Consider the following 13,631-nt stretch of genomic DNA (forward strand, 5'->3'; position numbering starts at 1 on the left):
TTTCCATACAAAATTGATTTATTGATGGGTTGCATCTATCAAAGGTGAATGAAAAACAACCACTGAACTGTTGAACTTGTTGCTGTTTGTGTCTGCTAACTGCATATATTTCCGATGTGTTCTGTTTTCCCAGGATGTTAAACGTCTTGAATCCGGCATCCATTTCCTAAATGAAGCCGAGGTCGCCAGCTACCTTTCGGAGTGTGAGAACATCCTGAGACAACAAGTAGTGGACATCCAAGTTCTTCTAGATGGGAAATTTCCTTTTACAGATCAACTAGTGCAACGGTAAAAATCAATTTATGACTTCATATAAAAATACTGCACAAATATTGACATTACACAATGTTGCATCCCAGGGTGTCAAACCTGCGAGATGATCTTCTATTCCTGAGATCGCAGTGCGCATCTGTGTACAGCAAAGGCCGCACCTTAACAGCAGAGCAGACCAAAATGATGATCTCGGGCATTACACAGAGCCTGAATTCTGGCTTCTCCCTTCCTCCTGCGCTCACCCACGGAGGGTTCGATAACTCCACGTTCACCTCGAGCCTTACGCCGTCCTTGACCCCTGGGTTGCAGTCTGCTTCAGAGCAAACCTACATGAGCAGTGCTGGTAGTATGGAGCCGGGCAGCCTCAGGCAAATGACACACATGCACATCCCCAAACCCTTAATGAAGTCCTCACTAACCGACTCCAGTTTGACAGAAGAAGAGGTGAACATGAAATTTATTCAGGACCTGTTGAACTGGGTGGACGATATGCAGGTAAACCATCAAAGCTTTGCATTAGTCTATCATGCATTTTATCAAGCTCCTGAATTTCTTTGTGTATATATTTTTTTCAGTTGCAGTTGGATCGCTCAGAGTGGGGATCTGACATGCCAAGCGTGGCGGCACACTTAGGAAACCACAAAGCGGTACACAGGGCTATTGAAGAATTTCAAATGAGTCTGAAAGAGGCCAAATTGAGTGAGGTGAGTAATCCTGCATTACGAATGAGCAAAATGTTTTATCTGTTTGAAATCTAATGACTTTTATTACCTGCAGATTCAGATGAATCTACCCTTGAAACTAACCTACTCAGAAAAACTGAACAGTCTAGAGAAAGAGTATGAGAAACTATTGGTAAGTTATATCTTGAGGGTGGTGTAAATCAGGGGTCTCAAAATTGCAGCCTGGGGGCCATTTGTGACCCGCATGATGACATTTTGCTGCCCCATACTTGACATCAAAATGTAATAGAAAATTGTGTTGCTCAAGAAAGAGCTGGTAATGTTCTGTACTGACTAGCTTAGTTGTACTTTTTTTTTTGAAATACTTGAACCATTATTTTTTTTAAAGAATGTTGTCTAAATCTTAAAGGCTTCGTTCCTTATCTAATTTGAATTTCTGAACGTGTGCTTGTCAGAGGTCTTCAAAGGAGCGTCAAAGCCACCTGGAAAGCCTGCATGACTTTGTGTCGCAGGCAACACGTGAGCTTATCTGGCTCAACGAGAAGGAGGAAGAGGAGGTCGCGTTTGACTGGAGCGATCGCAACAGCAACGTATCCAAGAAAAGAGACTACCATGCTGTGGGTTTGACTCATTTAGCCGTAACAATTTCACGAATGCTTGACAGGTTCTTTGTTTTTGCTCAAAAATCCTCTAATATGTCCAAACAGGATCTGATGAAGGAACTTGATGAAAAGGAGGAAATGATCAAGTCTGTGCAAGACTTGGCAGAACGTCTTCTTTTTAAGAGTCACCCAGCCAGGTTAACTATTGAGGTAAGCCAACCTTTTATTATTGCAGGTCTGTCTCCACCCTGCATGCTATTATTAAAATTCAATGGAGACTTTTTAATCATGGATATTTTGTCTAATTCCTTAATACGGTTGCCTGCAGGCATACAAAGCTGCCATGCAAACACAGTGGCGTTGGATCCTGCAATTGTGCTCGTGTGTGGAACAGCATCTAAAGGAGAACGCTATTTATTTTGAGGTGTGTCCTCATTTTAAGTCACAACAGTGTGGCCATTGCTCACGGCTCTTCTCCTATTGTGCAGTTTTTCAGCGATGCCAAAGAATCCATGGACTTTCTTCGGAGCTTGCAAGACGCCATTCAGAGAAAGTACAGCTGTGACCGAACCAGCAGCTTGCACAGACTGGAGGATCTCATTCAGGAATCCATGGTAAACTTGCACCAGCATGCAAGTCGGCAATGCATGACCTTAGGCGATACTTTTAATGAAACCTGAAGGGGATAACACTGCTTGGGGGTTGTCTCTCTTTAGGAAGAAAAAGAACAGCTTCTTCAATACCGCAACACTGTAGCCGGGCTGATGGGTCAGGCCAAGAATATTGTGCAGCTCAAGCCCAGGAACCCTGACAGCCTTCTTCGATCTTCTATCCCTGTCAAAGCCATCTGTGATTATCGACAGATAGAGGTGTCTTCTTCAGTCAATTGTCCAAAATGTGTTCTGAATTCCCTGAATGGTTATCAAGCTGGACAGTAAACCTGTAATGACCAAGGCTCGAAAAAAAGTGGATTCCCATCACAGATTGCGGTCAAAATTTGTATTTTCAGACCACAGAAACTGTACAAAAAGCTTTGTGGCAGGTGCTACTTATGCCACAACCAGCTAGTTAGCAACAAGCTTAGCTGGCTACTAGTGTGGAAACGCGTTGCAAACTCACTCCTAAGTCAGTCATCATCACCTCCTTAAATAAGCTACACATCTGACAAGTATCGTTCTCTCAAAGGGATAATGAGGAAAGCGAGAGAAGAGAAGCCATGCTAAGTGCTAAGCTAACATAAGGCTGGCACGGCTAGCATGTTTAACATCGAAATTAAGTGTTTGGGACCATAGATAAGATCTGTAAAGACGAGATGTCTTACGGCGTAGAATACAACGTTCGCACGGGGCGGCCATCTTGTCACAGGCAGGCAGTTTAGTCTGTTGTATTGACTGAGTGAAGGTAAGTGATCTGAACAAACGTAAAATCTGTTATCTCACTTCGAACTTGATGGATTTACACACGGTTTGCTTTCTCACAAACTAATAAAGTAGTAATAGTTCTGGATGGATATTTATTAACTATATGGATTATTAATTATAAGCAACTTAACTGCTCGATAATCAGTTGATTTTTGGTAAACCGCTATTTGGAGTTATTTAAAAGAACATGTACGATAAAAGCACATAGTAATGAATGAGGCGGAGCGAGGTGACTGTGGCAAGGTGGTAGATTCCATTGGCCAGCAGCGTGGACGAGACATCTTAGTCTTTATAGATATCTATGGTTGGGACGATCAACTGTTCTTTTCCCATATGTCTGTCTGGAATCACATTAAAGAGAACATCTAACTTTGAACAACAAAATTGCAGGCAAATTAATACGTGTCTAGACTGCAGAGAGAAAATGTACTCGCTAAACAGAAATGTAAAAAAAAAAAAATCGATATAGTTTTGCTTTTAGATAAGAAAATACACGTTGTTGTTACACACAATGCGAAAACTCTTGATTGTACTGTATAAAAAAGAAAAAAACAATTGTTCATTCATTATATTGTCATATTCTTAATGTTTAATAAAACCCTCGCTTCAGAATTAATGTGAAAAAAGGTCTGCAAAATTCCAAAGTTGCCCCTAAAATGAAGTCATTGATGCGCAAAACTGCTGCACAAAGAAAAAAAATGGAGCCTTGAATAACTTGAATGACTTTGTTTCAGATAACCATTTATAAAGATGATGAGTGTGTGCTGGCCAACAACAGTCATCGGGCCAAGTGGAAAGTCATCAACCCTGCGGGCAATGAAGCCATGGTGCCTTCTGTCTGTTTCACTGTGCCCCCACCCAACAAAGAGGCTGTAGACATGGCTTCGAAGTAAGATGCTTCGCTACATTATTTGCACACTGCATACTGTATATGATGTCTTGATGTACTGTAAATGTAATTATTTTCTTCCAGAACGGAGCAGTTATACCAGAATGTCCTTTCACTTTGGCACCACTCCCACATCAACATTAAAAGTGTGGTGTCTTGGCATTGTCTCATGGCTGATATACGCTCCATCCGCCACTGGAATGTTGCCTCTGTATGTTCTTTAGCAGTTGAAGACCATCATCTCATTCACATGCCAAACAAAATTGTTAACGTTTCCTTTCACCTGTTGCAGTTTAAAACAATGCTACCAGGTGAGCATCAGCAAGTTTTGAGCAACCTTCAGTCTCATTTTGATGAATTCCTGGAAGACTGTGAGGAATCTGAGGTGTTCACCGTGGCCGACTGTGCTCAGCTGGAGAGGGACGCTGCAGCCTGCAAGGAATACTACCAAGAACTCCTCAAATCTGCAGAGAGAGGCAAGTTATTTCAAACTTATATTCGCGAACATTGTATTACAAACGAGTTGTATTGGTTTGTGCTAAACAGAGGAACACGAGGAGTCTTTGTACAACCATTACATCTCAGAAATACGCAACTTCCGGATGCATCTGGAGGCCCATGAAGAGCAAATGATCAGGAAAATCCGCACACCTCTGGACAGAGACGATGTGTACCAGAGTCTGCAGCGCATCACTGAGCAAGAGGTTCATGTTTGAGACTGTTAAAACACCTGAGACTGATTCACCAAACCCCTGATTTTGATTTTAGTTACTTGTTTGTAATCATGATTTTTCCCTTTGCAGAAGAAAATTGACGATCTGAATAAATTTAAGGTAGACCTGGACACCCTGAATGAGAAATGTGAGGTGTTCCTCAGACAAGCTGCCGGCTTTCCAGCGGCGTCGACTCTCTCCTCTGAACTCAGCGTTGTGGTTCAGAACATGAGCCAAATGCACTCTATGTCTTCTATTTACATGGACAAGTGAGTGTGAATTTATCATCGAGCAACAAACAATTCGTCTTAGGGCATTCAGTCATAAATGTTTGTTATATTTGATGTGTGTGGCAGACTGAAGACATTGAGTTTGGTGTTGAAGCATAGCCAGACTGCAGAGACGTTGGTGAAGGCATACGAATCCAAACTCTATGAGGAAGATGCTATGAACTCTGACCCTCAGTCTATTGAAACAGTCATTTCCACACTCAAGGTGGTGCTTATTTTCAATCTCTATAGCATCAGGATTTTATTAACCTTTTTTGAGTAAATATTCTTTCCTCTAATTATAGCAATGGCGGACAGAGATTGATGAAAAGCAGGACGTTTTTCACGATTTGGAGGATGAACTTCAGAAAGCCAGACTCATCAGTGATCGCATGTTTAAGGCCCACAACGAACGTGACTTTGACCTGGACTGGCACAAAGAGAAGGCTGATCAGCTAAATGAGAGATGGAGAAACATTCACTCTCAAATTGATAACAGGTAAGAATGTCTAGTTTGGACAACACAGTTTAGAGTTAAAGGCCATAAAAATCAAATGGACACCCCTACATTTCTTTTCATGGATTTCTCATTAAGGTTTTCAATCTTTTTTCAGGCTGAGGGACCTGGAAGATAACAGCAAATCCCTGAAGCTTTACAAAGACTCTTACAGTAGTCTTGACGAATGGGTACGAGAAGTTGAGGTGGAACAGATAAAGGTCCAAGAAAATAAACCAGAAGATAGCAAGGCTCTCGCTGAAGTGTTGAACAAAAATAAGGTAGGACAACAGCTAAATTAGCCACACACACTATATATATATATATATATATATATATATATATATATATATAAACTCTGCTTTTCAGGTTCTTGTTGCAGAAATTGAACAAAAGCAAAGCCAGATTGATGAATGTCAGAAGTACTCAGAACAGTGCTCATCCATCATAAAGGTATAGTTCCACCATTTTCCCCTACTGCACAATGTTTTGTCTGACAAGGCAATTAGGGATAGAATCTTGCGGCTTTACATGTAAACCTCTTTTTAGGATTACGAGCTCCAGCTGATGACCTTCAGAGCGATGGTTGATTCCCAACACAAATCTCCCCTCAAGAAACGCAAGATGCAAAGCTCTTCTGATGCCATCCAACAGGAGGTAACTTTTTAATGATCTTTCTTTTATAAATTTTAACACATAAAATTTGTTATTTATCAACAATATCTTTTTTTGTTTTGTTAACCAGTTCATGGATCTTCGCACCCGCTACACAGCTCTTGTGACCCTCATGACACAGTATGTAAAGTTTGCAAGTGAAACCCTGAAGAGAGCAGAAGACGAGAAGGTGAGATTGTCGCATTTTTTGACTCCTACATTACAGCAGAAGAGACTTTTAGGCTAGTCTGAATGTTGTCAAGCCTTTCTAATATTTGCATGTGCTTATGGTTTCTCTTTAACATGTTCAAACTGCTCTTGCTTAAAGTGTGTGCTTTCTCCCATGCTCTTTCTCCAAGGTTTTATTATGTTGTTGGGTTATACAAAGGTCATGTTACTATGTATTAGTAACATGGTTATGCTGGTGACTTTTTTTTTTTGGAAGAAGATGGTATTTTAGGGATCCTTTGGCTTTATGGGAGAATTAAAGCTCCATAGAGAAGGTTACATGAATAAATCGTAGTGCATGATCTGAAATAATTGGTTGTGTTGTGATAGATTTCCTGGTTCTTGCTTAAGCCTGCTTCCGCACTCTGGAAAAAAAAAAAAGGGGGGGGGGCAGGGCTGGCAGGGGGGATCATATTATTGTCTATTATACGTACCATGATGGATAACTGATTTTTTTGCATTTTAGAACAAAATGGCTTTTGAGAGAGCAGAGAATGCAAAAAGGACAGAGAGCATGGAGCTCCAAAAATCTGCAGGGGATATAAAACTTAGCCAACTTAATCTGCTGGTGCGTGAACAAGAGGCCTTGCTTGTTGAAAGACAAGCACAGTATCTTAGGTTGGATGGAGAACTAAAAACACAACAGCGGATGAATGACGATCTAACGTTTCAGAAATCGCAGCTTGATCATGACGTTCGTCAGTGTCAGGCCAAATTGGAGCGAGTAATGGCTGAAAAAGCTGCTAGTGAGCAAGAACTAAGTCATTCCAAGCTGTTAATTGAGCAGTCAGAGGCCAAGTGGTCCAACGCTCAGAGGAAACTGGAGGACCTTGTAAATGAAAACCAAGTTCTAATGAACCAAAGCCCCACATTTCAGAGAAAAATAATAGTGGAGGAAATAAAAAAGGAAAATTTTCAAAGTGAAGTCCAAGCTCAGCTGTTTTTACCAAAAGACAGTCATTCCAGTGAGTCCCGATCAAATATACTGAGAGAATATCAACGATTAAAAGAGGATTTACTGCAGAAATCTGATGAGTTAGTCTTGGCCCAGAAACGAGCAGAAATGTCTGAGGAGAAAGCTCAAAGTTATAAAAAGCTGTTGGATGATAGAGATAACCGACTCAAGAAGCTTCAGCTGAACATCGAAGCAGAAAGGTTCAGCCTGAGACAGAAATTAGAAGATCTTCACCAGGAGACAGAAACCTTGCAGAGAACCATCTCTGAACTACAGGAGGAAGTCAGATCTCTACACAGGGCAAAATCCTCACTGGAGCAAAATGCTTTCTTCCAAAATACAGAAGTTGAAGGTCTCAAAGAGCAGCTGAAAATTACTCAAGGAGAAATTCACAGAAGGAGTTCCTTGGATCAGGATAACGTTCAAAAGATTAGCAGTTTAGAAGAACAACTAGCTTGTAAGCAGGTTGAAATAAATCAACTGAAGTTTAAATGTACTGAGCTTGGAAGAGTAAACATGTCATCTGACAATGATCTGAGAGCTCTTCAGCTCCATACTGAGACACTGGAAAAAGACAAGTCCTATTTAGAGCAAAAGATGAAGTCTCTGAAGAGTGAAAGTCAGAGCTGGAAAGAGCAGCTTCAGGAGGCCAAAGAGGAAGTTGCAGTAATGAGGAGATCTGAGCAGGAATGCCTCTTCAAATGTAAAAGTCTGGAGGCAGGATTTCAAAATTGTGAATTTGTGGCTTCTCAGTTGCAGAAAAAATCAGATGAGTCAAAGCAGGTAAATGCTGACTTGGAAAATAGTTTGAAGAATGCAAGGGAGAAACACGATCAGGCGATGATGGAGATAAACAGAAAAGATCAACAAATTGAAATTCTTAAGTCTCAGGTAGAAGCGGCTAAATCACAGGTCAGAATTATTGAGGGGGAGCTCAATACAAAATCCCAGAACTCACATGAGCTTCAAGTAAAGTTACAGGATCATAGTGAGCATGTGAAGACCTTAACAGAACTCAACTGCAGTGTCATAAACTACCAGAGAGAAATAACAACGCTGAAATCTGACTTTAAGTCTGCGTTAACTGAGAAGGAGATAGCCGAGCAGAAGGTCCGCATGCAATGTGCTGAGATTGACGATTTGAAGACAATGTTGAACAACAAAAATGTAGAAATTCAGAAGGGATCTTCTGTGACTAACAAACATCTCAGCAAAGTGAAAGCATTAGAAGATGAACTACTTAAATATGAAAACAATGTCAAGGGACCAACAAGGAGCACAGACAAAATGACAGAGAATTTAAACCAGGAGATACTTGCTCTTAAGATGGAGAAAAAAGCTGCAGAGAAAAATTTAGAAAACTTAAATGCTAAAGTTTCAGAATTCAGCTCATCTCTGCAGAAAGTAAAAGACGAATTAGCTAAAGAGAGCCAAGAAAGAAAAAACAAAGAATCTATAATAATGCAGCTTGAATGTGAGCTTCAGAAAACTAAACCAACATTGACAGAAGGAATGTCTAACTTACAATCTCAATCAAATCTCCAACACGAAAATTTGATCCTTAACAAAGAGAAAACCGATGCTTTGGGGAAAATTGTCTCATTGGAATCTGAAATCATACTGCTGAAGGAAAAGCCACAGTTTAACAATGCAGAAGCTGAGAGAATGCAAAAAGAGAATTCTCTGCTCAGGCTGAGGACACAGCTGATGGAGGAACAAGTTGGCAAGTGCAAGAGAATGCTTGAGGAATTGAAGACAAAGCTGGAACTTCAGAGGCAGGGTTATGAAAGGCATCTGACGTTAGTGCAGAAGGAAATGGAAAAGAAAGTCATGTTAGCACAGTCAGAAATCACAAGTGAGAAAGATGTGTCGCAAAAGCGTTCGCATGATGCAGAATTAGATGAGATGCTCACCGAGTATCTCCAAAAAGAATTTCAAGTATTGAAATCAGCTCCACAAAACAATACATCTGAATCAAAGCAGAAAGTGGAGAGCAAAATGGACAAATTGGAGCAAGAAAAAAACATGCATGATCAAGATTTACTAAAGGCAAGATTGCAAGTTCCCCAACTTGAAGAGGACAAACTTACACTATACTCAAAGGTGAATATTTCACAAAGCAAGGAGCGTTCAACACAGCTCCTAATAGATGCCAATTGGAAAATGACGGCAAAGGAAGTGAGATCTCATCCTGGACAAATCGAGTGGAACAACAAAGATGTTCCAACTATTCAGGGGCTCACAACACAGAAGGAAAACCAAATGTTTAGGAACCAGGAAGTCACCAAAGGCGGCTCTGAGGCAGCTCTCCTGACGACAGCCTTGCTGAAAGTGCCACAATGCAGCAAGGAGGAAGCGATTCTACTCACGAAAAGCTCCTCAGAGGTATGATGGGGTATTTGAGTCACACAGACAACAGTCAATTTACCTCTATAAATTGTTTTTATTCTTTCGTAGTTCTTTCTAACCAAAGGGTCTTCTAATTTCCCATCCACAGATGGCAACGTTGGAGAAAGAAGACATTCTTAAAAAGTTCAAACAAGATCAAATGAAAGTCATTCCTAGTGAGACAACTTTAACAGGGTCAATTTATCAAGACATCGCATTACCCCAAAAAGAATATACGACTGAAACGTATCCGATTTACTCAGGTCAGAGTTTGATCCCAAAATCGCAGGGATACATGGCCCTATGTGAACCCAGAGAGTACCAGACAGAAAAACACAGCATCTTTACGACAACAGCTTATCATCTCAAAGATTCTCCTGAAGCAAGAGATGCGGCAGTGAAAAATGCTCCAGAAAGTGGAGACCGTCTCAGCTTGTGGAATACAACTACAATGACTCTCACTGACCTCAAAAGAAGCACAATTATTCAAAACCTAATCAGATATAAGATCTTGGATGAAGAGATTTTCTGTAAATTAGAGATGGGATTTATCACAATGGACAAGGTGCACGCAACAATTGCGCCCTATGTCGGCAAACCAACTGCCATTGCCGGAGTTTATGTGGAGTCGAGTAAGAAGAAGGCTTCCTTCTTAGAGGCAGCTGAGAAGGGTTTCTTGGCAAAAGTGTATGCTCTAGAGTTTCTGCAATCTCAGGCAGCGATAGGAAGCATTACTAATCTGACCACGGGCCAGATATACTCCCTGGATGAGGCTCTTGAGAGAGGAATTTTTGAGTCAGACTTAAAAGACAAACTGATGGAGGCTGAGAAAGCTTTTAGTGGCTATATCCACGCTGGCAAAAGGCTGTCTGTGTTCCAGGCGATGGAGGAGAGTATTCTTGAACGATACAAAGGCAAGAAGATCCTTGAAGTACAGATAGCCACCGGTGGAGTAATTAACCCGGAGGGTGGTTTCAGAATGCCGGCTAACATTGCTATTGATCATGGCTTTCTCAACAAGGAGACTCTTCAAATTCTTTACGATCCTGTCCGCAATCCCAAAGGTTTTCACAATCCTGATACTGGACAGAAAGCATACTACTGTGAAATACTAAAGGCATGTCTTTATGACATTGATGGTGGTGTTCTTCTCCTTCCACTTGGGGACAGGCATCTTACAAGTAGCTCTCCCACAAGTTCACACCGAGTGTCTGTTGTCAGCAGCAGTCGTGGCATTGAGATGTCAGCCTATGAAGCATTCAAGAAGAAACACATCGACAAACAGACCTATGTATTTCTGTCGCAGCAGGAGAGTGAATGGCATGAGACGTCTGAAGATGACGCCAGTGGAGGTTTGCGTCATATCATCACCGATGTCAAAAATGGCAGAAAGCTTTGTCTGGAGTCTGCTCTCAGTCAGAGGTTCCTTGAAGCATCTGAGCTAGAACGGTACAGGAATGGCCTTCTTAGTATCTATGAGATTGCCGACATAATATTTTCAAGATTGGTTGTTGTGGAGGATGTAAACAGCCCTATTGCTGGTCTTTGGGACCTCACCCAGAAGAAGAGGCTGTCTGTTCTTGAGGGATTTCAACAAGGTTTTACTGACGGAACCACTACCTTGAGATTGCTGGAGGCCCAAGCCTGCACGGGAGGTATTTGTGACCCCTCCTCCGGGGAGAAACTTACTGTCAGTGATGCAATGAGTAAAGGTCTTTTAAATGACAAGTTGGCTCAGAAAGTACAGCCGTGTGAGCAGGCATTCAATGGCATCACTCACCCGAAGACTGCAAAGTCTGTGTCGATCACTCAGGCAGTCCAAGAAAATCTTTTACCCAAGGATGTCGGCGCTCACTGTATAGAGTTCCAGCTCCTGACTGGTGGATTGATAAACCCTGACACTCACGACCGAGTCTCGCTGGAGGAAGTCATTCAGAGAGGCCTCGTTGACAAAGCCACAATCTTAGCCATCAAAGACGAGAAATCCCACACAAAAAGTCTCACTTGTCCAAAGACCAAGAGACGAATCACATACAAAGAAGCGCTCGAAAGAAGTGTTTATGATTGCCACACTGGTTTAAGATTATTGGAGGCTGCCAAAGCTCAAGGTTTTGGGGCCTTTTCAACTTTACCTTACAGAAAGTGGAAATAAAAACTTGGGGGGCATTCTTTGTAAAAAAGTTAATGATGGAAATAGGATTTATTTTTGGCTTGGTGTGTAGCTATAATATGTTGTGCGCTTAAATAACATTTAACATGGAATGTTTGTGCTTGCATTCATTTTATGTTGTTTTTTTATTAGCACTTTCTTTTACCTAATAGAGAGACCTTGTTCATTCCTTTGCAGAGACTCATTATTAGAACTTTTTTGTGTTTTTACTAGTGATTGGAATATAGTTTAATTGGAATAATCTTTCAAATTGTCCTTTTGTACCGACTGAAGCATGAATTTATCAGATCTTACCATTTTTTCCCGTCTGGCATTTAACAGTTTCTTTGCACATTATTGATATTCTCATACCCCCACCTGTTCTGATTCCAGAGATCGGTGGATGAAGAGAAGCGAGAGCATGGTGATAAAGTTAGCAAACTATTAGGTTGGATGTCTAATGTGAAACAGAATGCGAGCAATGAGGGAAATACTTTGAAAGATAGTAATGCCAACACAGATGCTTCAAATAACTCTCAGGTAATAATAATACTGTATGTATTTGGTTTGTTGTTGTTGTGACTTGATGAAAACAATATTTTGCTTTGAGGATTTTTGTTTATATCCTATAAGACATTTTCTGTCTCATGTGATTTTGTAATAAACGCACTTCTTTCTGATCTGCTTATTCAATGTATTTTAGACTATAAGAGGATGTTTTGTTCATCAAATCAAACACTCAGTCTGATACAACCACCCCTTACTGTTGCACAAGCACCTATGTTTCAGACCAGACCGATTTGAGTTCATTCACTTTACAGACACAATTAACGCTTATTTGTCAAATCAAACATGCAATTACTTTCAATATTTCATTCAGAAATACCAATAGTTTAAATAAGACTAATTCCAGTGTTCACACACTTTACATATTGCAATGCAGTTCTATAATTACATTGCATTAAATTGCTTTTTTCCCCCACATCAATATTCGTTGGGATGTTAGAATGTAATATACCAGTTTGTCACAAATGTATTGTCCCTATTTGTATTCTGTAAAAAAAAAAGAAGTGGTAATTAATAATTGTATTTAAAGTAGAGAGAGACAAATGAGCAGATATGATATTGCTTTATTAATTCACGAAACAAACAATTGCAGACAGATTGTTCATATTCCTTTGATTCAGTATAGCACATCATATTTTCACAAGTAACTAAAGTGAACACTATATTTTTCATTGGCTGTTTACTATTACATTTCACTATTGTGTTGTATTTATTATTATTTTTATTTATTTTTTCAAATGTTTATATCATACTCATCACCACAATAAATTATGGATCTGCACTGACTGGCCACAATATTAAGTGCACTGAAACAAGTTGACAACATAAAATGAATATCTACTGGGACTTAACTGAGAAATGTTATCCTTGATTGTAACAGCATTTATTGCTTGTGTTAGATTTCATTAGATTGTGAAGGTGGTGTATTTCACCAAACCAAAATATCTAAAATACTTTCATGATTTGTGTTCATACTCTGTTGCCAAAACTAATGACAAGTGACTGTTTGACATTGTAGGTCTCCGTGGAGGAAATGGTTACTAAGAAAGAGCAGATAGCAGAAGCGATTAGGGCCACAGAAATGATACTGAGCAAACACAGTGAAAAGTAAGTCAGGCAGTTACATAATTTACACATGTACAACACAGTATATGTGCAACATACCCATTTAAACCTTTTTTTCTTTTTCTTTTAACTTCAAGGATGTCAGAAGAGGAGAGAGAAAAAGCCCAGGAACAGTTGAAGGACCTCAGCCAGGCTTACAGTGACCTTTCTCAGCGTAGTTCTGATGGCGATGAGGTTGGAAGTTATGCTTTTTCTTCTATTGAATGGAATGTGTTTGTA

The 13,631-nt window shown here is 40.3% G+C and overlaps 1 protein-coding gene across 15 annotated transcripts in view; it reads left to right on the forward strand.

Moving 5' to 3' along the window:
* Positions 1–13,631, forward strand: part of dst (dystonin) — a 114,111-nt gene that overhangs the window by 40,644 nt on the left and 59,836 nt on the right. For all 15 annotated transcript variants that reach the window (XM_086092723.1, XM_086092726.1, XM_086092729.1 and 12 more), the window contains 23 exons: positions 134–288; positions 360–768; positions 849–977; positions 1,051–1,128; positions 1,412–1,573; positions 1,664–1,768; positions 1,887–1,982; positions 2,047–2,172; positions 2,275–2,427; positions 3,714–3,868; positions 3,953–4,079; positions 4,161–4,344; positions 4,415–4,572; positions 4,672–4,850; positions 4,938–5,076; positions 5,156–5,349; positions 5,465–5,627; positions 5,716–5,799; positions 5,896–6,003; positions 6,092–6,190; positions 12,114–12,260; positions 13,306–13,394; positions 13,490–13,586. In XM_086092723.1, the coding sequence (XP_085948849.1) occupies positions 134–288; positions 360–768; positions 849–977; positions 1,051–1,128; positions 1,412–1,573; positions 1,664–1,768; positions 1,887–1,982; positions 2,047–2,172; positions 2,275–2,427; positions 3,714–3,868; positions 3,953–4,079; positions 4,161–4,344; positions 4,415–4,572; positions 4,672–4,850; positions 4,938–5,076; positions 5,156–5,349; positions 5,465–5,627; positions 5,716–5,799; positions 5,896–6,003; positions 6,092–6,190; positions 12,114–12,260; positions 13,306–13,394; positions 13,490–13,586 (3,336 nt within the window). The remainder of the gene's footprint in view (positions 1–133; positions 289–359; positions 769–848; positions 978–1,050; positions 1,129–1,411; positions 1,574–1,663; positions 1,769–1,886; positions 1,983–2,046; positions 2,173–2,274; positions 2,428–3,713; positions 3,869–3,952; positions 4,080–4,160; positions 4,345–4,414; positions 4,573–4,671; positions 4,851–4,937; positions 5,077–5,155; positions 5,350–5,464; positions 5,628–5,715; positions 5,800–5,895; positions 6,004–6,091; positions 6,191–12,113; positions 12,261–13,305; positions 13,395–13,489; positions 13,587–13,631) is intronic.

This window comes from Leptonotus elevatus, chromosome 13 (genome assembly GCF_054856555.1).
Source record: "Leptonotus elevatus isolate MCC_2025b chromosome 13, RoL_Lele_1.0, whole genome shotgun sequence".
Taxonomy (NCBI): Eukaryota; Metazoa; Chordata; class Actinopteri; order Syngnathiformes; family Syngnathidae; genus Leptonotus; species Leptonotus elevatus.